General features: G+C 31.7%; 2 protein-coding genes across 2 annotated transcripts; one reads left to right on the top strand and one right to left on the bottom strand.

The window, feature by feature from the left end:
- The first annotated feature begins 3,889 nt into the window (after positions 1-3,889).
- Positions 3,890-14,504, top strand: LOC135128981 (adipocyte plasma membrane-associated protein Hemomucin). The gene is made up of 4 exons (XM_064056060.1): positions 3,890-4,000; positions 4,052-4,137; positions 4,199-4,309; positions 13,547-14,504. Exons 2-4 carry the CDS (start codon positions 4,077-4,079, stop codon positions 13,900-13,902), a joined length of 528 nt encoding a protein of 175 aa, XP_063912130.1. The 5' UTR covers positions 3,890-4,000; positions 4,052-4,076; the 3' UTR covers positions 13,903-14,504.
- Positions 14,505-19,955: 5,451 nt separating this feature from the next.
- Positions 19,956-21,503, bottom strand: LOC135128990 (uncharacterized). The gene is made up of 2 exons (XM_064056070.1): positions 20,538-21,503; positions 19,956-20,482 (listed from the first exon to the last, which is right to left on the bottom strand). The coding sequence occupies exons 1-2, from the start codon at positions 21,159-21,161 to the stop codon at positions 20,453-20,455; spliced, it is 654 nt and encodes a 217-aa protein (XP_063912140.1). The 5' UTR covers positions 21,162-21,503; the 3' UTR covers positions 19,956-20,452.
- Between the last annotated feature and the right edge of the window lie 594 nt (positions 21,504-22,097).

The following is a 22,097-nucleotide window of genomic DNA, read 5'->3' as shown; positions in this document are numbered from 1 at the left end:
TTTAGATTTCCTGTTTTTCAATTGTCGTTTTTTCAAATTTTCGATTTTTCAATTTTTCAAATTTGACATTTAAACTGTCAATTCTTCGATGTTTTGATTTTCCCATTTCTTGACTTTCGAGGGTTTCGATATTCCTGTTCTTCAATTCTTTAATTTTTCGATTTTTCATTTTTTAGTTTTTTTAAGGTTTCGATTTTTCGACTTCACTTTTTGGATTTTTCGATTGCTCAATTTTTCGACTTTGTAGGTTCTCAGTTTTTGGATATTTCAGTTTTCGGATTTTTCAGGTTTTCCATTTTTCAGTTTTTCTTTCATTTTTCAGTTTTTGGATATTTCAGTTTTGGGATTTTTCAATATTTCGATTTTTAGACTTTTCGATTTTTGACTCCTGGATTTTTCGATGTTTTGATTATTTTACTTTTTCGATTTTTCAATTTTTCGATTTTTAAATTTTAGATTTTAAATTTTTTAAATGTTAGATTTTTCGATTCTCAATTTTTCAGTTCAGTTCTTCGATATTTGAATTTTTCAAGTTTTCGAATTTTTCAAATGTTTCGATTTCTTAATCATATTTTCCAATTCCCGGTTTCAGATTTTCTGTTTTTCAATTGTCATTTTGTCAAATTTTCGATTTTTTAATTTTTCAAATTTTTTACTTTCATAAACTCTCAATTTTTCGATTTTTCAATGAATCCATGTTTTGATTTTCCCATTTCTTGACCTTCGAGTGTTTCGATTTTTCTGTTCTTCAGTTCTTTAATTTTTTGATTTTTCAGGTTTTTGATTTTTCAATTTTTCGATTTTTTAAGGTTTCTATTTTTTGACTAGACTTTTTTGATTTTTAGATTTTTCAGTTTTAGAATTTTTCAATATTTCAATTCTTCGGCTTTCTATTTTTGACTTCTGGATTTTTCGATGAGTATACCTTTTTCCTTTTTCGATTTTTCAATTTCTGGATTTTTAGATTTTAGATTTTTCATTCTTTTGATATTTTGATTTTTCAATATTTCTTAATCTTTCGATTTTTCGACTTCCTGGTTTTAGATGTTCTGTTTTTCAATTTTTCGATTTGTTAATTTTTCATTCCCGATTTATCGAGATTTGATTTTTCAGGTTTTTAATTTTTGATTTTGGCCTATTTAGGTTTCTCAGTTTTTCCAGTTTTCCATTTTTTTCGTTTTTTGATTTTTCCGCTTTTCCAATTTTTCAACTTTTAACCTTTTGTATGTCGATTTCTGTATTTTTCGATTTCTCGTTCTCTTGATCTCTCAATTTTTCAATTTTTCGAATTTTTCAAATGTTTCGATTTCTTAATCATTTTTTCCAATTCCCGGTTTTAGATTTTCTGTTTTTCAATTGTCATTTTGTCAAATTTTCGATTTTTTAAATTTTTCAAATTTGACTTTCATAAACTCTCAATTTTTCGATTTTTCAATTAATCGATGTTTTGATTTTCCCATTTCTTGACCTTCAAGTTTTCGATTTTCCTGTTCTTCAGTTCTTTAATTTTTTAATTTTTCAGGTTTTTGTTTTTTCAGTTTTTCGATTTTTTAAGGTTTCTATTTTTCGACTTGACTTTTTTGATTTTTAGATTTTTCAGTTTTAGGATTTTTCAATATTTCAATTCTTCGGCTTTCTATTTTTGACTTCTGGATTTTTCGATGTGTATACCTTTTTCCTTTTTCGATTTTTCAATTTTTGGATTTTTGAATTTTAGATTTTTCATTCTTTTGATATTTTAATTTTTCAATATTTCTTAATCTTTCGATTTTTCGACTTCCTGGTTTTAGATGTTCTGTTTTTCAATTTTTCGATTTGTTAATTTTTCATTCCCGATTTATCGAGATTTGATAGTTCAGGTTTTCGATTTATCAGTTTTTTCTTTTGGCCTATTTCGGTTTCTCAGTTTTTCCAGTTTTCCATTTTTTCGTTTTTGATTTTTCCGCTTTTCCAATTTTTCAACTTTTAACTTTTTGTTTGTCGATTTCTCTATTTTTCGATTTTTCGACTTCATCACTTTTCGATTTCTCGTTCTCTTGATCTCCCAATTTTTTAATTTTTCGAATTTTTAAGTTTTTTGATTTCTCGATTTATCGAGATTTGGATTTTTAGATATTTTGATTGGCAATTTCTCAATTTATAAATTGTTCAATTTTTAACTTTTCGATTTTTCGATTTTGGCCCATTTCGGTTTTTCAGTTTTTCCAGTTTTCCATTTTTTCGTTTTTTGATTTTTCCGCTTTTCCAATTTTTCAACTTTTAACTTTTTGTTTGTCGATTTCTCTATTTTTCGATTTTTCGACTTCATCACTTTTCGATTTCTCGTTCTCTTGATCTCCCAATTTTTTAATTTTTCGAATTTTTAAGTTTTTTGATTTCTCGATTTATCGAGATTTGGATTTTTAGATATTTTGATTGGCAATTTCTCAATTTATAAATTGTTCAATTTTTAACTTTTCGATTTTTCGATTTTGGCCTATTTCGGTTTTTCAGTTTTTCCAGTTTTCCATTTTTTCGTTTTTTGATTTTTCCGCTTTTCCAATTTTTCAACTTTTAACTTTTTGTTTGTCGATTTCTCTATTTTTCGATTTTTCGACTTCATCACTTTTCGATTTCTCGTTCTCTTGATCACCCAATTTTTTAATTTTTCGAATTTTTAAGTTTTTTGATTTCTCGATTTATCGACATTTGAATTTTTAGATATTTTGATTGTCAATTTCTCAATTTATAAATTGTTCAATTTTTAACTTTTCGATTTTTCGATTTTGGCCTATTTCGGTTTTTCAATTGTTCGACTTTTCGACTCCACGATTTCTTGATCTTTTGATTTTCGATTTCTCGGTTTTTCGATTTTCCAGTTTTTCGATGTTTCGATTTTTCAGTTATCCGATTTTTTAAATTTGGCAGTTTCGATTTCTCGATTTTTCGTTATTCGGTTTTTAAATTTTAGATTTTTGAATTTTACATTTTTTCGATTTTTTGATGTTTCATTTTTTTATTTTCAGTTCTTCGATATTTCGATTTTTCCATGTTTCGGTTTTACGATTTTTTAAGGTTTCGATTTTTCGATTATTAGATTTCTCGATTTTTCGAATTTTCGATTATTTTAATTTTTCATTTTTTTGTTCTCACTGTTAATATCATCTAGTGTATCGAAAACAACCACAGAAATTGTCACCAAAAACATTTAAAAATTCATACAAAATAGAACATAGTATTTCCAAAACATTTTCCCGAAAAAAATCCATTGGGTTATTACGATTTCAACAATATTCTTAGTTTAAGACGTTTGCTAGTATAAAACATAAATAAAGAATTAATTCTTATTAGGTAGACAAAATATGTAAAATCATCTAAATATTTGCGAAAAATATTCGCTTCTGAACGCTTAGAGTCGATATTGGCCGAAGCGCGCTCTGGTCTGTAGATCAAACAAGTTCTCAGGCGACGAGTTGTAGTGAAACAAGTTTTTTTATTGGCATCTACTATTTAAATTTGGCGCTTGTCTTTGGCGGTTGCGGACTCCAATGTCAATAAAGGTGCTTTTCCAAAATCAGCCTGTATGTCGCATCTATATTAATCTATGCTAACAGTCATCTTATAAATATTTGTGTTCAAATAAAATCAAATTAAATTACAGGTGGATATTGCGAAAGAGGATTGCCTCAAGAAAATAAATAGAAAAAAATTTACATACAAACTAAAATTACTGAAGTTTTATAGAAAAAAAAACACTCTGCGTGAAGCTACGTAAGCTGATGGAAAAAATGTGTAATGGGTTAAAAAACATGCTTGAATCCCTCCTTACGCGGCGCCACTGACCAAAACACCGACTTCTGTTTTCAATCCAGGAACTTTTATTTTTCACTAGATCGTTGAATGCGTCCTGCGGATATCGCTAGCATCAGAACCAGAACTGACGTAAGGAAAATTGTGCAGGTTTGTGGTTCAGGTTCTCACAATTGTTGGTGTTTTGTGTTGTAACAGTGCTTTTATTGCGGTAATAATCGATACAAGAAAAATTCAGATAATCTGAAGTACCGTTTTGCAGTTTCCCCCTGTGACAAACGGAGACAATGAAGTACCAACTAATTACATTGTTTGTAATTGTAAGCGTATGTCAGGGAGCAAAACTGGGTAACTTTCAAATTCTTCCGTTTTTATATTGTTCATTGACGACTTTTTATAACTTTTTCAGTTGGCGATAGTGTTGTAATCAACGGTCAAACAGATCCTATCCCATCAGTAACTGAAATTACACCGAACGGTAATGATACTACGACAGTACCAACAACCTCCACTTCTACTCGTGAGTATAGTAATTAGTTAATTAAAGTTTTGCTGCAAACGAATATAAGTTGTATGCATTTCATAATTGGATTTTAATTTCCTGATTGTGATCATGTTTAACAAGAATTTAATGTTGGAAATGAAAGGTGATGTCAGGGTCAATGTAATGCTGCCACATGTAGGTATATTGTTGATATCCTTGTTTTATCTTTTGTTTACAAAAACAAACGTTTCAATTGTCACTGTAAACAGAACTAGGTGTTTTAGTATTATATATTATTGTAGACCTTGACTCATTAAAAGTGTATGAACATAGTAACTACGTAGTATTGGTTGTATTTATCTCATGTGTTGTTAGTTTGATAAGTTCAAATACTGACCTTAGAATCAACTCTAGCAATATTTTGTTACTTGTTTTGAATATTTAATTGTGGGATTTTACCATCACTGTAATCACTTCCCTTTACATCAATTTTGTGTGCAGTCAGCATATTTTTTAACATTTTAACTATTTTAATTAGTCAGACTTGGCGATTTCTAGTTTAAATCAGAGCTATCTAATGTTAGCCAAGCATAAATAATTCGGGAGTTTTTAAATTTAAGGTTATTTTTTGGCCAAGGTAATTATAAAGGATTGTATATCAAGTTGGCTTTGAAATTTCGTATATTTGCCGCTTCGTTTTGATGAAGGATCACTGCTCGTCGTCGCCGGTCATAAATGTCATTGATAACCTAAATTCTAATTGTTCTGTGTCTCATGGAAGCGGCAAATTCTTATTATGCACTTTAAACATTTAGTAACAGTACTTACATTAATACATAATCAGGGGACGTCTGGTATGTTCTGATGGTAGCTACCGTGCTTGTTTATTTTTGACATAATGGACATACGATATATGCTATTACAAACATAGAACAATAATTAAATAAGAATGTTTCCGTTATAGTGATTAATATGCAGTTACCGTTTCATAATGAACATGTCTAAAATAAAATGTTTGCTTATACTATTGTTTTTTAGCGAAGCAATTTGTATAACTGTGATCATAATTATAAACGAATTATAATTTTAAACCATAAAATTGGATTTTTCTGCACACGTTTTTTAGTAAAATAAGAAAATTATCGTTTGTATATGTTTCAAGTAGGAGTAATATAAACTGGTATTAGATGTGGGATTTTATTGATAGTAGTATTTTTAAAACATTACAAAATATTTGTTCATTTACAGTGAGCGTCGACAGTATTATTTGGAATGGTGCTCGTGTGAGTAATAATTTGTTAATTCCAGAATCAAATCCCACCTACGTTAATTCTCGTTCCACCGTTGAATAAATTTATTCCAGCAACATGCTCCATATCTCATAAACCCAATAACCTCTGCGCATTTATTCGGTTTATTTCCATCTGGATGCTCGTCTGGTTTATAATAAATGAGAAATTTGGCGTCGTTTGTTAGTTACAATTGTTTTATTTTAGGTGTCAACATCTATTGTATTAATTGTTTCTCACCGTATTCAAGAGTTGAAATGGTTGTAAAAAATTACCAGTGCTAGATTTTTGGACTATTTCCAAAAACTGACGGCTCAAATTCAGTTCAGTATTTTTAGTGTCGCTTCATTGTGCTTCACACCAAGTCGAGTATCGACATTTGTTTCGAATTTTAGTTAGTGAATTATTATGTGATATCAAAGTACAAAGCGTTGAACCTCTCGAGGTCAGTTTTTTTTTATTTTTATTATTCTTGTCAGTTTGTGTGAGCGAAACGTAATGCATAAAATATTAAACAAAGTGCCAAAATAAAACGGACTTAATGGATCTTTAGGGATACATTTTAAAGTTATATTCAATCAGAAAAGTTAGGTTATTGTTGTTATTTGTGACAAAGGTAGAGTAACCATTAGTCATCACTAGACAGCGGATTTCTGTCGGGCTACGTCACGATATAGGTGGGGACGCGCTGCATCGCCGGGACTCAGTAGCGGGTGATAGGTAATCACTGAATTTAATTGTCACTTGATTCCATAAATACAATTAACGATTTATTAATCAAACGGCTAAGTAAATGAGAACTGGAATTAACAGCAGAGTGCAACGAAGCAGCGTTATTCTAATCTCAAATAAACGAAGTGCAGCCGGTAACTGCAATAAATTCCCATCCCGTACGAGCCGTACCGAGTTTGGCCTTGTCTAGCCCGACAGAAATCCGCTCTCTAGTCATCACAACAAGGCGGCAAAACTGAGGAAATATCATAGGCAACTTGATGCACGTTCGGTTATAATCACCTTCTTTAATAAGATGTAAATTATGTGTTCATGAAAGTAAGCATTGTGTGTATTCCACCACCTACATTTTGTAATTATTGACTGGTTTTTTAACCACAGAGGTATTAGTACGTAGAATAATTGAGTAGGCTATTTAAGTACTGAGTGATTAAAAAAATTCAAATTAGAGTGAAATGGAAATACCATATGATCGAAAAAAAACGTCATCTAGTGGAATTAATTAAAAAAAATGTGTCTGTAAATTCCGCACTATCGCAGCTGTTCGTTTAATAACCTTGGATAATAAAAAAAAGTTTGTTTTGTTTTAAGCATGTTTTTATTCGCTGACAATACCAATGCCAAATTGATAAGTAACTTTAATAGAAAACAACAGTCCTGTCACCACAAAAAAGTAGGTTAGGTTTAACATGGAATAAATTTAACTGGCACAATTTTCTCTACAATTACATTAACGAAATTTGAAAGCATTGTCAATTGAAGACGTTTTTATAAACTGTTACTAAACAGGCAACAAATATTACTACGGATTCTAAAATTAGATTTAGTGCTCCTTTTTGGAAAAACTGTTATAGAAAGTTAAAAATCACATTGTCAAAACCGATAATAGTTATTTGTTTACGTATCAAGGGTGTTGTGAATTTTAATAATATTCGTGGTACATACACAATTTTATGTCTTACCGTTTAATTTTTGATGTTTACAAAAAAGTCTTGGCACATTTTTTTATTGGTTGCATTTAGTGGAGAAACACTAATTTATTTCTTCGGATTTAAACGGGGAATTATCATAAAAAATAGGATTTATGTTTCTTGGGTTTCTTGGATTTTTTAATATTTTTCGATTTTGTAATTTTTTTGGAATTTTGGATTTTTTAGTTTTTTGGATATGTTCAATTTTTTGGATTTTTGAATTCTTACATTACTTGAGTTTCTTGTTTTTTTTCGATTTTTTTGGATTATGTAGATTTTTTTGGATTTTTTGATAATTTTATCTTTATTTTCTGATTTTGAATTTTGTGGATTTCGAATTGTTTGATCATTTTGATTTTTTTTTATTTTCTGATTTTTTGAATTTCGAACAATTGGATCTCCCGAGTTTCTTGGGTTTTTTGGATTGTTTGGATTTTTTAGATTTTATTTTGATTTTTTTGGATTTAGTGATTTTTTCAATTTTTTGGTCGAGTTTTATTTTTTATTTTTTTTCGGTTTTCTGATTATTTGGAGTTTTTTGGAATTGTTGGATTTCTTGAGTGTTTTGAATTTCTGGAGTTTCTTGGGGTTTTTTTTATTTTTTCGATTTTGTGATTTTTTGGAATTTTGGATTACAGTAATGTTCGGTTATAACGAACCTCATGGAACTGGGAAAAGTAGTTCGTTATATCCGAAGTTCGTTATAAATGATCTCAAAAAAATCGATACATACATAAACTGAACTATGTATTTCAGGATGCAACATTTAAAAGTATTACAAAAATATAAACATGTAAAGATAATAATACAGTAGTACATATAAGAAAAAAAAACTTGATTAATAAAAAGTTGATTAAAAATAAAAGTTGTTACTTAAAATAATCTCAAAATTTACGTTGCTTCTTGTGAGAAAGATTAATTTAAGAGGGTTTTGGGATCGTTCCCTCTTTTTCTTCTTCTTCTTCTTCGTTATCATCATCGTCTTCAGTCTCATCTTCTGTTTGAATGTTGCATTGAACTAATTCTACAATAGCAGCATCATCCAAAATTTCAGACTTCACTAAAATATCGTCAAAATGGACGTATTCTTCGAAGTCGATATCAAATTCATCGTCAGAATTGCTTTCGTGCTTTCTCAGCCATTCAGCCAATAGTAGTTCGTCTTCTGGGGTGGAATTTTGTTTCTATAACGATAAAATATCGGTACCGATAAAATGTAGTCGTCTTTTTCTTTCGCATCTGAAATTTATATTTTCGTCCTTGTCATTTATCGCTTCGTATCGTATCGTATCGGTAGAAACAAAATCCCACCCCTGGTTCAAATTTTTCCTCACACTAGAGAAACCCAGCATGTCGAAAACAATTAGCAATTGTTTGTTCTGATACTTTTTGCCATGCCATACTGATAAAATTGACGGAATCTAATAGATTCACACAAAAGTGTTCCTGACCATTGTCGAGATAAAGCTGACTGATTAAAAAGTTCGTTATAAACGATTTTTTTTTCTTAAATATTAAAAATTTGGTTCGTTTTATCCGAAAGTTCGCTATAAGCGGGTTCGTTATAATCGGAAAAAATAACATGTATCTTATGGTACTTCAGTTCGTACTTTGCAAGTTGGTTCGTTATATCAGGAAGTTCCCTTTAACCGGGTTCGCTATAAGTGATCATTACTGTATTTAGATTTTTTTGGATTATGTAGATTTTTTTGGATGTTTTGATATTTTTTATTTTTATTTCTTGATTTTGAATTTTATGGATTTCGAATAAACGAATTTTTTGAGTTTCTTGTTTTTTTTTGGATTTCGTGGGTTTTTTTGATTTTTTAGATTTTTAGGATGTTTAATTTTTCGGATTATTGAATTCTTATTAGATTTCTTGAGTTTCGTGGGTTTTTGGTTTTTTTGGTTTGGTTAATTTTTTGGATTTTTTGATAGTTTATATTCTTTTTTATCTTCTGATTTTTTGAATTTTTTGGATTTCTAATAATCGGATCTCTTGAGTTTCTTAGGTTTTTTTTGAATTTATTCGGCTTTTTGGATTTTTTGGATTGTTTGGATATTTTAGAAGTTTTTTTTTCGGATGTTTTTGGATTTATTGCATTTTTTCAAATTTTTGGATAATTTATATCTTTTGCTTTTTTTCTATTTTCTGATTATTTGCAGTTTTTTGTATTTATGGGATATTTTGTTTTTTTTTTTGGATTTTTTCGCTTTTGTGATTTTTTGGATTTTTGAATTACTCTTATTAGATTTTTTGAGTTTCTTGGGTTTTTGGATTTTTTAGATTATTTAGATTTTTTGGATTTTTTGATATTTTTTATTTTTATTTTCTGATTTTGAATTTTGTGGATTTCGAATAAACGAATCTCTTGAGTTTTTTCGGTTTTTTCTGGATTTCGTAGGTTTTTTTGATTTTTTAGATTTTTAGGATGTGTTCAATTTTTCGGATTATTGAATTCTTATTAGATTTCTTGAGTTTCGGGGTTTTTTGTTTTTTTTTTTGGATTATTTACTTGTTTGGATTTTTTGATAATTTATATTCTTTTTTATCTTCTGATTTTTTGGATTTCGAATAATCGGATCTCTTGAGTTTCTTAGGTTTTTTTGGATTTCTTCGGCTTTTTGGATTTTTTGGATTGTTTGGATATTTTAGATTGTTTTTTTTTCGGATTTTTTTGGATTGATTGAATTTTTTCAAATTTTTGGATAATTTTTATTTTTTGTTTTTTTTTTCTATTTTCTGATTATTTGCAGTTTTTTGGATTTATGGGATAATTTCGTTTCTTTTTTTTGGATTTTTTCGATTTTGTGATTTTTTTAGATTTTTTGAGTTTCTTGGGTTTTTGGATTTTTTTAGATTATTTAGATTTTTTTTGGATTTTTTGATATTTTTTATTTGTATTTTCTGATTTTGAATTTTCTGGATTTCGAATAAACGAATCTCTTGAGTTTCTTCGGTTTTTTTTGGATTTCGTGGGTTTTTTTGATTTTTTAGATTTTTAGGATATGTTCAATTTTCGGATTATTGAATTCTTATTAGATTTCTTGAGTTTCGTGTTTTTTTGTTTTATTTTTGATTACTTACTTTTTTGGATTTTTTGATAATTTATATTCTTTTTTATCTTCTGACTTTTTGAATTTTTTGGATTTGAATAATCGGATCTCTTGAGTTTCTTAGGTTTTTTTTGGATTTCTTCGGCTTTTTGGATTTTTTAGATTGTTTGGATATTTTAGATTGTTTTTTTCGGATGTTTTTGGATTTGTTGAATTTTTGCAAATTTTTGGATAATTTTTATTTTATATATTTTTTTCTATTTTCTGATTATTTGCAGTTTTTTTTGATTTATTGGATATTTCCGTTTTTTTTTTGATTTTTTCGATTTTGTGACTTTTTGGATTTTTTAATTACTCTTATTAGATTTTTTGAGTTTATTGGGTTTTTGGATTTTTTTTATTTAGATTTTTTTGGATATTTTGATAATTTTAATTTTTTGATGTTATAAATTTTTTGTGTTTCGAATTATCGGATCCCTTGAGTTCCTTGAGTTTTTGAATTACTTCGGTTTTTTGGATTGTTTGGATTTTTTAGATTGTTTCCTTTTGGATTTATTGATTTTTTCAAATTTTTGGATAATTTTTAATTTGTTTTTTTCTATTTTCTGATTATTTGCAGTTTTTTGGATTTATGGGATATTTTTGTTTTTTTTTTGATTTTTTCGATTTTGTGATTTTTTTGGATTTTTGAATTACTTTTATTAGATTTTTTGAGTTTCTTGGGTTTTTGGATTTTTTTAGATTATTTATATTTTTTTGGATTTTTGATAATTTTAATTTCCTGATTTTTTAAATTTTTTGTATTTCGAATTATCGGATCCATTGAGTTCTTTGGGTTTTGGGATTTTTTGGATTGTTTGGATTTTTTAGATTGTTTCCTTTTGGTTTTATTAAGAATTTTTTTAAATTTTTTTGGATATTTTTTTTTTGTTTTGTTTTTTTGTTTTCAAATTATTTCGAATTTTTTGGATTTGTGGGATATTTTCGGTTTTTTGGATTTTTGGAATTGTTGGACTTCTTAAGTGTTTTGAATTTCTGGGGTTCTTTGGTTTTTTTTCGACTTTATGATTTTTTTGCAATTTTGGACTTTTTAGATTTTTTGAATGTTAAATTTTTTATATTTTTGAATTATTAGATTTCTTGAGTTTCTTGGGTTTTTTTGGATTTTTTGATAATTTATATTTTTTGATTTTCTGATTTCTTGAATTTTTTGGATTTCGAATTATCGGATCTCTCGAGTTTCATGGGCTTTTTTGGTTTTTGAGATTGTTTTATTTAGGGTTCTTTTGGATTTACTGAATTTTTTCAATTTTTTGGATAATTTTTATTTTTTTGTTTTTTGTCCATTTTCCGATTATTTGAAGTTTTTTTGGATTTGTAGGATATTTTCGGTTTTTTGGATTTTTGGAATTGTTCGATTTTTTAAGTGTTTTGAATTTCTGGGGTTTCTTGTTCTTTTTTAATTTTTTAGATTTTGTAATTTTTTTAATTTTAGATTTTTTGGATATGCTCAATTTTTTGGATTTTTGAATTATTAGATTTCTTGAATTTTTTGGGTTTTTGGATTTTTTAGATTTTTCGATAATTTTTACTTTTATTTTCTGATTTTTTAAATTTTTTACATTTCGAATAATCGAATTTCTCGAGTTTCTTGGGTTTTTTGGATTTTTTGGATTGTTCGGATTTTTTAGATTGTTTTCTTTTGGAGTTTTTTTGGAGTTATCGCATTTTTAAATTTTTTGGATAATTTTTATTTTTTGTTTTTTTTTCTTATTTGGAGTTTTTTTTGGGTTTGTGGGATATTTTCGGTTTTTTGTATCTTTGAAATTGTTGGATTTGCTGAGTGTTTTGTATTTGTGGGGTTTCTTCTTGGCTTTTTTAAATTTTTTCGACTTTATGTTCTGTAATTTTGGATTTTTTAGATTTTGAAAATGTTGAATTTTTCGGATTTTTGAATCATTAGATTTCTTGAGGCTCCTGGATTTTTTGGATTCTTTTGGATTTATTGAATTTTTAATTTTTTTTGATACTTTTTATTTTTTGTTTTTTTCTATATTCTGATGATTTGGAGATTTTTTGGATTTGTGGAATATTTTCGTTTTTTTTTATTTTTGGAATTGTTGAATTTCTAGTGTTTTGAATTTCTGGCCTTTCTTGGATTTTCAGTTTTTTTTTGTATTTTTTTAGATTCTTTGATTTTTTGGAGTATTTTGGATTTTTAGTAGTTTTTTTAATTTTATTTGAATTTCGAATTATTGGATTTCTTGAGTCGATTTATCCGATTTTTTGGATTTCCTCAGTTTTTGAATTTTTTGATTGTTTAGATTTTTTCGATTTTTGGATAATTTTTATTTTTTTATCTTCTAATTTTTTCGGATTTTTTGGGATATGGTCAATTTTTTTGGATGTCTGTAATTATTGGATTTCTTGTGTTTTTTTGACGTTCTGGAGTTTCTTGGAGTTTGTAGATTTATTGAATTTTTTTGGACGTTTTGAATTTTTTAATTTCGCTTGATTTTTGGCCTTTTTTTATTTTGTGGGTTTTTAATTTTTTGGATTTTTGGAATTATTGGATTTCTTCAGTTTCTTGGGTTTTTGGATGACTTTTTGGAATTTTTGGACTTCTTGGAATTAGCGCGGTTGCCGTATCTCTACAACTAGCAATACACTAAGTAATCATTTCCGGTCAAATACGTTACAATTGCAACTATTCTTAACACCCAAGGGTATTATTTGGTCAAAAACGAACGTCAGATCCACGCCATTATTGATCAATAAGAATACAGTAAGACATAAAATTTAATATATCATTGTTAATAAAATCTAAACAAATTCAAAGTGTGAAAAGACTAATACGACATGTCAAATATTATAAACTTTTAAAGAATTCAGTGCTTTAAACTAAACTGACAACAGCGATCTTAATCTATAGGTATAGAGTGTCCCAACGGTCTCTTTTGTAATAGAATAATGTAATAGAATTTATTGTATCTACAATTCACCCATATTTTAAAAAATATAGACTGTTCCATTACATACCAAAGATGTATTTTTCAGATGGAATATTCTGTAAGTACATTGTTATAGATTTAGGTGTTTTACGAGAAAAGTAACACCAAAGGTGTCCGATGCAAGTTTTATTGTTGTCAACAGTTTTCAGGACTATTTGCATTTTTATTAAAAAATAAAAAAAAACAATTGCAATAATTTTTTCTCGATTTCAGCAAAGACATCAACTTCGATACCCACTACTACCAAAAATCCAAATACTACGACGACGGTCAAACCAACTCCACCACCAACCAACGCTACAACTACTGAAAAGCCAACTCCTACAACAACTAACGCAACAACGACAACAAACAAACCTACTCCAGTACCTCCCGTGACAACAACAAAGGATACACCAACAAAGTCGCCGGTAACGACTACGGTGGCACCAACTCCGGCCAATAACCGGAAGTTCGACGGTCCGAGTTTCGTTGGAGGGATCGTGCTTGCGTCAGGTCTCATGGCCATCGGTTTCGTTGCTTTCAAATTCTACAAAGCACGCACAGAGCTTAACTATCATACTCTATAACATGTTTTGATTTTTAGAGTTTTGTGAAGGTTTTCGAAAAAAATGAAAAAAAGTAAGATTATTTCAATTGATATTCGAATTCGAAAGAATCTCTTTAGTTTTGTTTAATTAAACTGATTTATGATGTTGGTGCGTGTTTTTTTTTTGTTTAGATATATTTTAATCGAAACGGATTATTTTGAGAAGTTAATGTGTTATTTTATTATTTTGTAGTTTTTTCGTATGTTGTTGTTTCCGTGGAACCAAGTGTAATAGTGCAACTCAAATTTTAATTCTGTCCGATAAAAGTGCTCTTAATAGAGTAGTTTAATTACTCAATTGAATTAATGAGGGTGCGCTAGTCGTAAGGTCTAGTTATATATATTTCAAGATGTGTATATTTTTTCGATTTGTTAGGGGCGCCGCCGTGATATTGTTTAAGTAAGTGAAAGTGATATTTTTGCAAAGGCTGTGCCCCAGTAGGTGTATGTTAACTAGAATAGGTTTTTGCAATCTCATCCACAGTGTTTTGATTTGGTGCACTTATTTTTAAATACCAGCCTTCTCGTCTTGTATATTCGAATTAATTGTCAAGCTTTTCTCAAATAAAGTTTGTTTACGTATTTCGTTTATTAATATTAAACAAGTATACATAGCTCTAAGAAGGTACACCTTTGAAGACATAGCTAAGTCTAAGTAAACAGCAAGTAGTAATCTGAGTCATAACTCAAGTTATTATGTGTGCCGGCAAATTTTTATATGAACAAAACGCAAATATTATATCAGGAGTTCAAATTGTAGATCACGGTGACGGGATCGATGACTTTGATCAAGGCGATCGAGTTTACATAAGTTTTCAACGTTACGATGTGTTGTCGAGATTCACGAGCCACAACACATGCATACATATTAAGGTAAAAGTGTCTGCATCTACATCTCTGTATAGATGTGACATTATGTAATAAGATCTGAAATTTGTACTACCGAAGTTCTGATTACGATTGCTGAAGGAAATGAACGAATCTATGAACTAATGAAGAAATGAAACAACTGAGAGAAGAAAATAGAGGAGTAAAAAAAGAATTACAGACAATAAATGGAATACTGGAAAGAGAAAGAGAAGAATGGAAAGAAAAGGAGAGAAGCTTGGAAGAAAGAACCAATAATTTAGAGAAGAAGTTAGAAAAAAAAGAGAGGCAAGAAAGAAGAAACAATTTCATAATTACGGGTATGGAAATAAGGGAAAAAACAGATGCAAAAGAAGTAGAGGAATTTTTGAAAAAAGAAATTGAGGTAGAAGTAAAAGTGTTGGAAACAATAATTATAGGGAAAGAGGAAAGCAAGAAAATACTGCTTAAGACGCTTTGGGAGGAAAAACAAGAGGTGATGAAGAATAAAAATAAACTGAGAGGAAAGAGAATATATATTGATAATAAATGGACAGTCAAGTGCAAAAAATTCAAAAAGGAATTAGGGAGGTAGCTAAAGAGGAAAGAAAAAAAGGATACACAACAAGGGTGGGATATAAGAAGCTGGAAGTAGGGGACAAAATGTATACATGGAATGAAAATAAAAGGAAAATTGGAAGAAAAATTTCTCAAATGAAGTCAGCACTAACCGAAGAAAGAAACACAAAGGGGAGGGGTAGTAATGATAGGACAAATAAAGACTTTAGGTTTAAGAATGTAGATTTTGTACATAATAGGGGAATGGGAAAGAAGAATGGGGAAGATAAGCGTGGTTTAAAATTACTCTTTTGGAATTTTGCGGGTTTGAAAAAGAAAGATAATGTATTTTGGGACTACGTGAAAAATTTTGATTTAGTGGGACTAACAGAAACATGGATACTAGAGAGAGACTGGAACAAACTGAAAGACGTGTTGCCAAAGGAAATTGAGTGGAAATTGCAAGGGGCAAAAAAAGAAAAACGCAAGGGTAGAGCAAAAGGTGGAATCATAACAAGAGTGAAGAAAGATATAAAAGAAATAGAAGAGGGGTTGAAAGAAAACTGACTGTAAATAAAAAAGATGGAGAATCTGCACAATATATAGTAGAGGAATGAGAAACACGAAACAAGAAATACAAGAAAAAATCGAAGAGTCCGAAGAAGAATTTCTACTGTTAGGAGGGGACTTTAATGCCAGAATAGGGAACAAAAGCAGGGAAGAAGACGGGGAAAACACACGAAAATCGAAAGATAAAGTAGAAAACAAAGACGGTAAATTGCTATGGGAATTAATTGAAGAAAGAGGTTGGGAAGTCTTTCATGGGGTGAAGGAAGGGGACGAGGAGGGGGAATTTACCTGGATAGGTAAAAGAGGAGAATCGGTAATAGATTACGTAATAGTAAACGGATTAGCAGAAGAAGAGGTAGAAACATTCAAGATAGGAGAAAGATCACATGCCACTAGAAGTAAAAGTGAGGGGCATAAGTAGAGGGAGCGGATGCTTAAGGAATAAAGTAGGAAAAGAGAAGAAGATATGGGTATGGAATGAAAAAGGAATTGAGCATTGTAAAAAAAAAATGTTGGAAGTGGAATTTAAAGAAAAAGGAACTGAAAATAAAATGGAAAAATTAAAAAAAGAAATTGAAAAAGCAGCCATAAGAAAGAAATTGTAACGAGAAAGTTAGAAAAGAGAAACAGATGGTGAGATAGCAGATGCAGAGATTTAAAAACAGAAGCAAGGAAATATTTACGAAGGTGGAAAAAGGGGAAAGGTATAAAAGAAGAGATGGTGTTTAGAAAAAAAGGGAGCAAAGGGGAGGAAAAAGCGTGGCGTTGGGAAGATCGAATCATAGACACAGTAAAGGAGTTTAAATATTTATAGTAATAATATTTAGGAAAAAAAAAGAGTTATTTGGTTTATAAAATGTATCTATTTGGTTTTTGTTAATTAGGAAAAAAAAATGTAGGTTGTAAATCAAGAATCGTTTAAGCCCGTAAAACACTTACTACTACTCACAGCTCCCTCTAGCGCACCCACGCATCACGCATCCCCCCGGGCAGTACCATTTACCCTCAGGCACTACCTGCATTCACCCCAAGGCAGCGCTGTCAGCTAACGCCCTCACATCACTTTCGCCCGGCTACCCAATAAAGAAGCCCTTTGAATGATCTGAAAACAACAAGAAGTACATGCTAGAGCAACTTATAAGCTCGATAGCATTTTGTTCATTTCAGCATCGCCTTGCATCCTAGGGGTCTTGGTGGTCGGGAGTGAACAGCTTCTTGGACGAGTTAAGCATCCAGTGGCGCATCCAGAGGGAGGACCCACCGGGTCTACGAGTCGGAGTGCAAAGACTTTTCGTGTTTTAAGGACTATTTTCGTGTGCAAAGGCTTTTCTTCTCACAAGGACAAAATGTAAGAATTTGTCACCTCAGCCACCATCTTTGGCAGAGTTGAGGGGATCAGCGACGAAGACTCCCTGGAAGGTCTTCCCCCCTACTCACGGGAACGGCCCACACCTGGTGGAAAGGCGTCAAATTCCAAATTAGAACATGGAATGAAGCCATGAAACGAGTTCAGGCTTTCGCTCCACGGAAAGCCGCCTACAAGATCTACCTAGAGATATTCGAAAACAAACAGGTTGCAGATATGCCAAAGGATCTTTTTATCACAAAAAAAAGGAGTCTGCTCTCACAAATCGAGCAGCCCCTCGAAGAAGCTGTACAGTTGGACATGGTGTTTGGCCTACTACGCGCCGAAATCCGTGAGAAAATGTCCCGCAACATTATCACTACGTTTGAAGAACTCTTGATCGGTGCCCGCAAGGTCGAAGATGACCTTGCTGAAAAAATTCATGCTGCTCCTGCACCACCTAGTGGACCGAAGAAACTGCGCTGTGAATTTTGCCGTACAGCATGGCCGAATGTAGGAAGAAAAAAAGAAGCTGCCGGCCCCAGGTCGTCCCTGTCAAAAGGACGACTCCTGCAGCCACCGCTTCATGGACACTCCGATGCTACGGCTGCCAAAGGCCAGGGTTCATGCACTACCTGCAATCCAAGCACCAGTGCTGACCGCCCAGTAGGTAGGATTCTGCAGCTTAAACCTAACCACCCACGCCACGGCCGCGCCCTGAAGTGGCCATCTGCGCAAAAGGAATATGGGGAACAGCGTTCCCTGACTTCGGGTCGCGAGTCAGCGTCGCCATTCCAGGACTCAGGGATCATCTCCGCGCTTCCAGTGCAACCTTTATTAAAATTCCACTAACCATCGTGCTGGCCGACGGTCATCCGCAGCAACAGGAGGTCCTAACGACAAAAATAAACATCCAGCTGCAAAACAAAACCGTCTCAACCCAGTTGGTGTGTTTGGCTATTGCTCCGGATGTGTGAACTCTTCTGGGCATTGACTTTATCGAGGATGCCGCCGTGGTAATCCACTTCGCCGCCCGCCAATGGCATTTTTTCGAGAGACCGGAACAAAGCTTCCAGTTCGTCCAAAAATTATTTTCGTGTGCAAAGACTTTTCTTGTGTTTAAGGATTATTTTGGGTGCAACGACTATATTAACTTGTTAACCCCCTGAGATATTGTATATTCGTTGTTAATATAAGAGTCTAGGCTCACTGAAACAGCTACAAAGTTAAATTTATTTGTTATATTTTCTAATAGATATTAATAAATGTTGAGTGTGGTGGACAGGAAATTTCGTCTTTAAATTAACCTTATTATAACGCAAAGTCGCCTTTTTGTAAAGCGACCTCTTATTGCAAGTACCAAAAAGTGCATATTCTAGAGTCTTCCCCAAATAACTTAGCTATTAGAATCATGTACTACTTTGCTTTCCAAATTCACACTCTTGATCTCTTGTCTAGACTTTCTTCCAAGACTTAAGTTAACACATTCCTTTGCCAAATATGAGCAGAAATTACGATTCTTTGTTCTGATGCCATACATGGGCATAAAATTATGACCTACCAATCAAATTATTTAACAGTTGACGTGAATGATGCATTCTTTACTCAAATATAGACATAATGCATTCAGCACCAATGAAAATACTTCTATGCCAACTAAAATCTAGGATGACCTGGGTTCAGGGAGACATCGGCATTCAAGTTTATCTAGTCTCATTGTTTTTTTTTTTATCCTAATAACGCAAGAATGTGGCATACTTGTCCCCCAACTCGTTAGCACGGTCTTAAACTCCTATAAATAGCAAACCGCATTAGAATTGTGTTAGTTGAATATCGTTTATCAGCCGTTTGGTTGGTCCATTGAGAGCTCAATTCGGCTCAAGAGTTTCCACCACCGTCCTTATGTGGCCGAAGAACCGCTTCCTCGATCTTCAACTCTCGATCAGATGACGCTTATCGCGTAAGTTACCACTGGGCTAGTTACTCGTAACAATACTAATCCATATTATTCTGCTCTCGTACTGCATTGACCCAACAATTTGTATGAGATTCACAAAGCACCCTATTAGGTTCTCCTATTCGCTTGTATTCGGGCCATTTGTGCCGTACTGGGAGAGTCTGTCCTATAGAGCCCTGCCTACGATTCCACTTCATCTACGCGGTTAATTCAGTGATCGGGTATTCCTCTACCCTGAAGGTCTCATTTATATACAGGGTTTCTATAAATTATTATATCTCAAGTCGTCTCAAATCATCAACAATATCCTCAGATGAAGTCTTCCACGAGATTTCTCTTTGTTGATACCGCCATTTCGAACAAATCTTTTGATTACATCTCGAATGTGAGCCTTTAACGATGTTTCTTGGATTATTAAACCACGGTATTTGGCCAGATATTCTTGCTTACAAGCGGTTACAGAATGCACTAACTCTTCATTTACGAAGTTCCATTGCGATAACAAGACATAACGATGAAAGTGTCTTGTTCAACAGAATAAACCATTTTCACAGTCTTCGCTTCCTCGCACAAAAGCAAAATTTTCGTACGCAACCACCAAGAGTTTTGAAAATTACTGTTTTGTTGTTTTGAGCTTGGATCAACGAGAATTATTGTAATTCGCATTTGAAAAATGTGACAAGTGAGAACTGTCATAATGATGCATAATCACGGACACGGTGGTATAATAATAATAATAATAATAATAATAATTTATTGTACTCAACAGAGATTAATCTCCAATTACAGAATACAAAACAAAAGTAAATAGTAGTCTATCTTACAAATAAATAATTAAATACAACGTATGCCTGCAAAATATATCTAAACATCAAGAAAAAAAAAATAGAACAGTAAGGATAGCTCATTATAAAAAAGAGTAGAACAAAATTCTGACACTCTGTAATTATGTGTTATGCTGTAAATGTATGGATTTCGATTGAAAAAACTTCCTTACCGCTACACCCTTGGGCCAAAAAGATGCAGCCAGAATATCATTTTGATATACAAAATCGATAGTAAGTTTGAAAGAACTATATAACTCAGGAAATTTAGAGTCCAATTTAATAAGCTTAAAGTCAGGAAGACGTTTATTTTTCAGCACTTCTTCATGGGATTTTAACTTAAATTTGATATAGTCAGTAATCTTGTTCACATCAACATTAGGGTTTACTCTTGTAATATGTATATGACTGCTTTTTTTTCTGGTGACAGCTACGAAATCATGATCACTCGATGACAAATCTGACGAACCTGAACTAGAAGCTATATCTGCTGAGCCAATAATTAACTTACTTACTTTCGGCCGACGTTTTAAAGTAACACCTGTTACCTCCTTCTCAGAAGGATTTTTACCATTGTCTGAAGAATTATTTAGATCAACTTCATTACATGAATTCGTATTAGGATAAATAATAGTGTTCCGTATTTCAGGTTCACTTTTGTTTACCACTTTTCTTGCTTCCACACCACTCACGTTTTTATTCATAGTCTTACTCGAAAAAGCGTCCATTGATGATAAACTACAATCAGTGGAGCCTCCCAAGTTGTTCGAACTTTTTATCAAAATGTCTATCATCTCACTTTGCGTTTTTACACGATCCCTTAGCTCCTTTATAATTTCATCTTTTTGTTTAATAATATAATTGAAAACAGCAATATCAACCTTTTTCTCAGGACCACTCATTTGTTCCATTGCTTCAAAAAACTCAGAATCTTCGCACACAACAGGAGGCATTTTCACTTTATCACAGCAAACTAAAGACTTACTGTCCAAAATTTTTACATAAGATACACCCTTGGCACAACTAAGGTGGTACACATTATCACACGATATACATTTTAATGCACTGACAACTTTTGATTTACATTTTCTGCAGATTTGTGCAGACGTACCGGACTGACTACTACTATTGGCATCCATCTTGGCAAATGGTATAAGTAAGGTGTTTCAACTCCATTCATAAATTTTCATAAAACGGGCGCTTAAAAACTGGTATCGTAGTAGGTTGTGGGAGCTTAAGATGACCGCCACCATGTGGTAGTTAATTGTACTATTTGCACTATCGACTGACGTTTGACATGACATTTGACGTATATTTCCCCTCATCTTTCAAAAAGATGTCACAAAACCTAACCTATAAAGCTGACATTTGTGACAACTTGCATTCAAGGACATTTTTACGCAAATTTCATTCATTGTTGTGGACAGTTTCATCATAGTATCCAGTAGACGGCGCTAGGAACTTTAAGCTCCCGTGGCCTTCTGGGATCTCTTTGAAAAAAGACCATTTTAAACTCGGAGTTCGCAGACCTGTTATACAGGGTGCCGCATCCAAGTCTGGATATAGGGAATTAACATGGGAATTGGTTTTTATTTTATAATATCTCCCCAGATCACTTTAAAGCTATTATTGAGTGATGCCTTTGTGGAGGTCGAAGAGGGCTATCGGCCAGTATTTTTTTCAAATCGTTGCATCGCGCTCATTCACTGTAAAAAGGTTTTAAAAATCGTATTTTGAAATTCGCGCCCGATCCGATTTGTCGCGAAGTGCTCCGTCCCACTGTCGAAGTTCGGCGATCGCGTGTTTGAATTAATCATGCAAAATCCAAACGTCAAAGTGAAATTAGAAATTATTCTCAGAAATCAACGAACTCAAGCTGAATTATTTTATCCAGTGTGATGATTATTGTAAGTCAATTTAAACGGAATAAATGCACAAACTGAACAAAATAATTTATTAGGTTATGCTATATTCTACTGCGATTAGATGAAAAAGCGAGGGCCTGCTTGTTCTTCAACGGTTAATTTAATTAGTAGGTAATTTGGGTAAATTTCACACTTTTTTTACGAATCACT

The sequence above is a fragment of the Zophobas morio genome, unplaced genomic scaffold (genome assembly GCF_036711695.1).
Source record: "Zophobas morio isolate AGI-343-1 ecotype UQ-CSIRO unplaced genomic scaffold, CSIRO_AGI_Zmor_V1 ptg000014l, whole genome shotgun sequence".
In the NCBI taxonomy this organism is placed as follows: domain Eukaryota; kingdom Metazoa; phylum Arthropoda; class Insecta; order Coleoptera; family Tenebrionidae; genus Zophobas; species Zophobas morio.
This window is presented reverse-complemented; position numbering and strand designations above follow the sequence as displayed.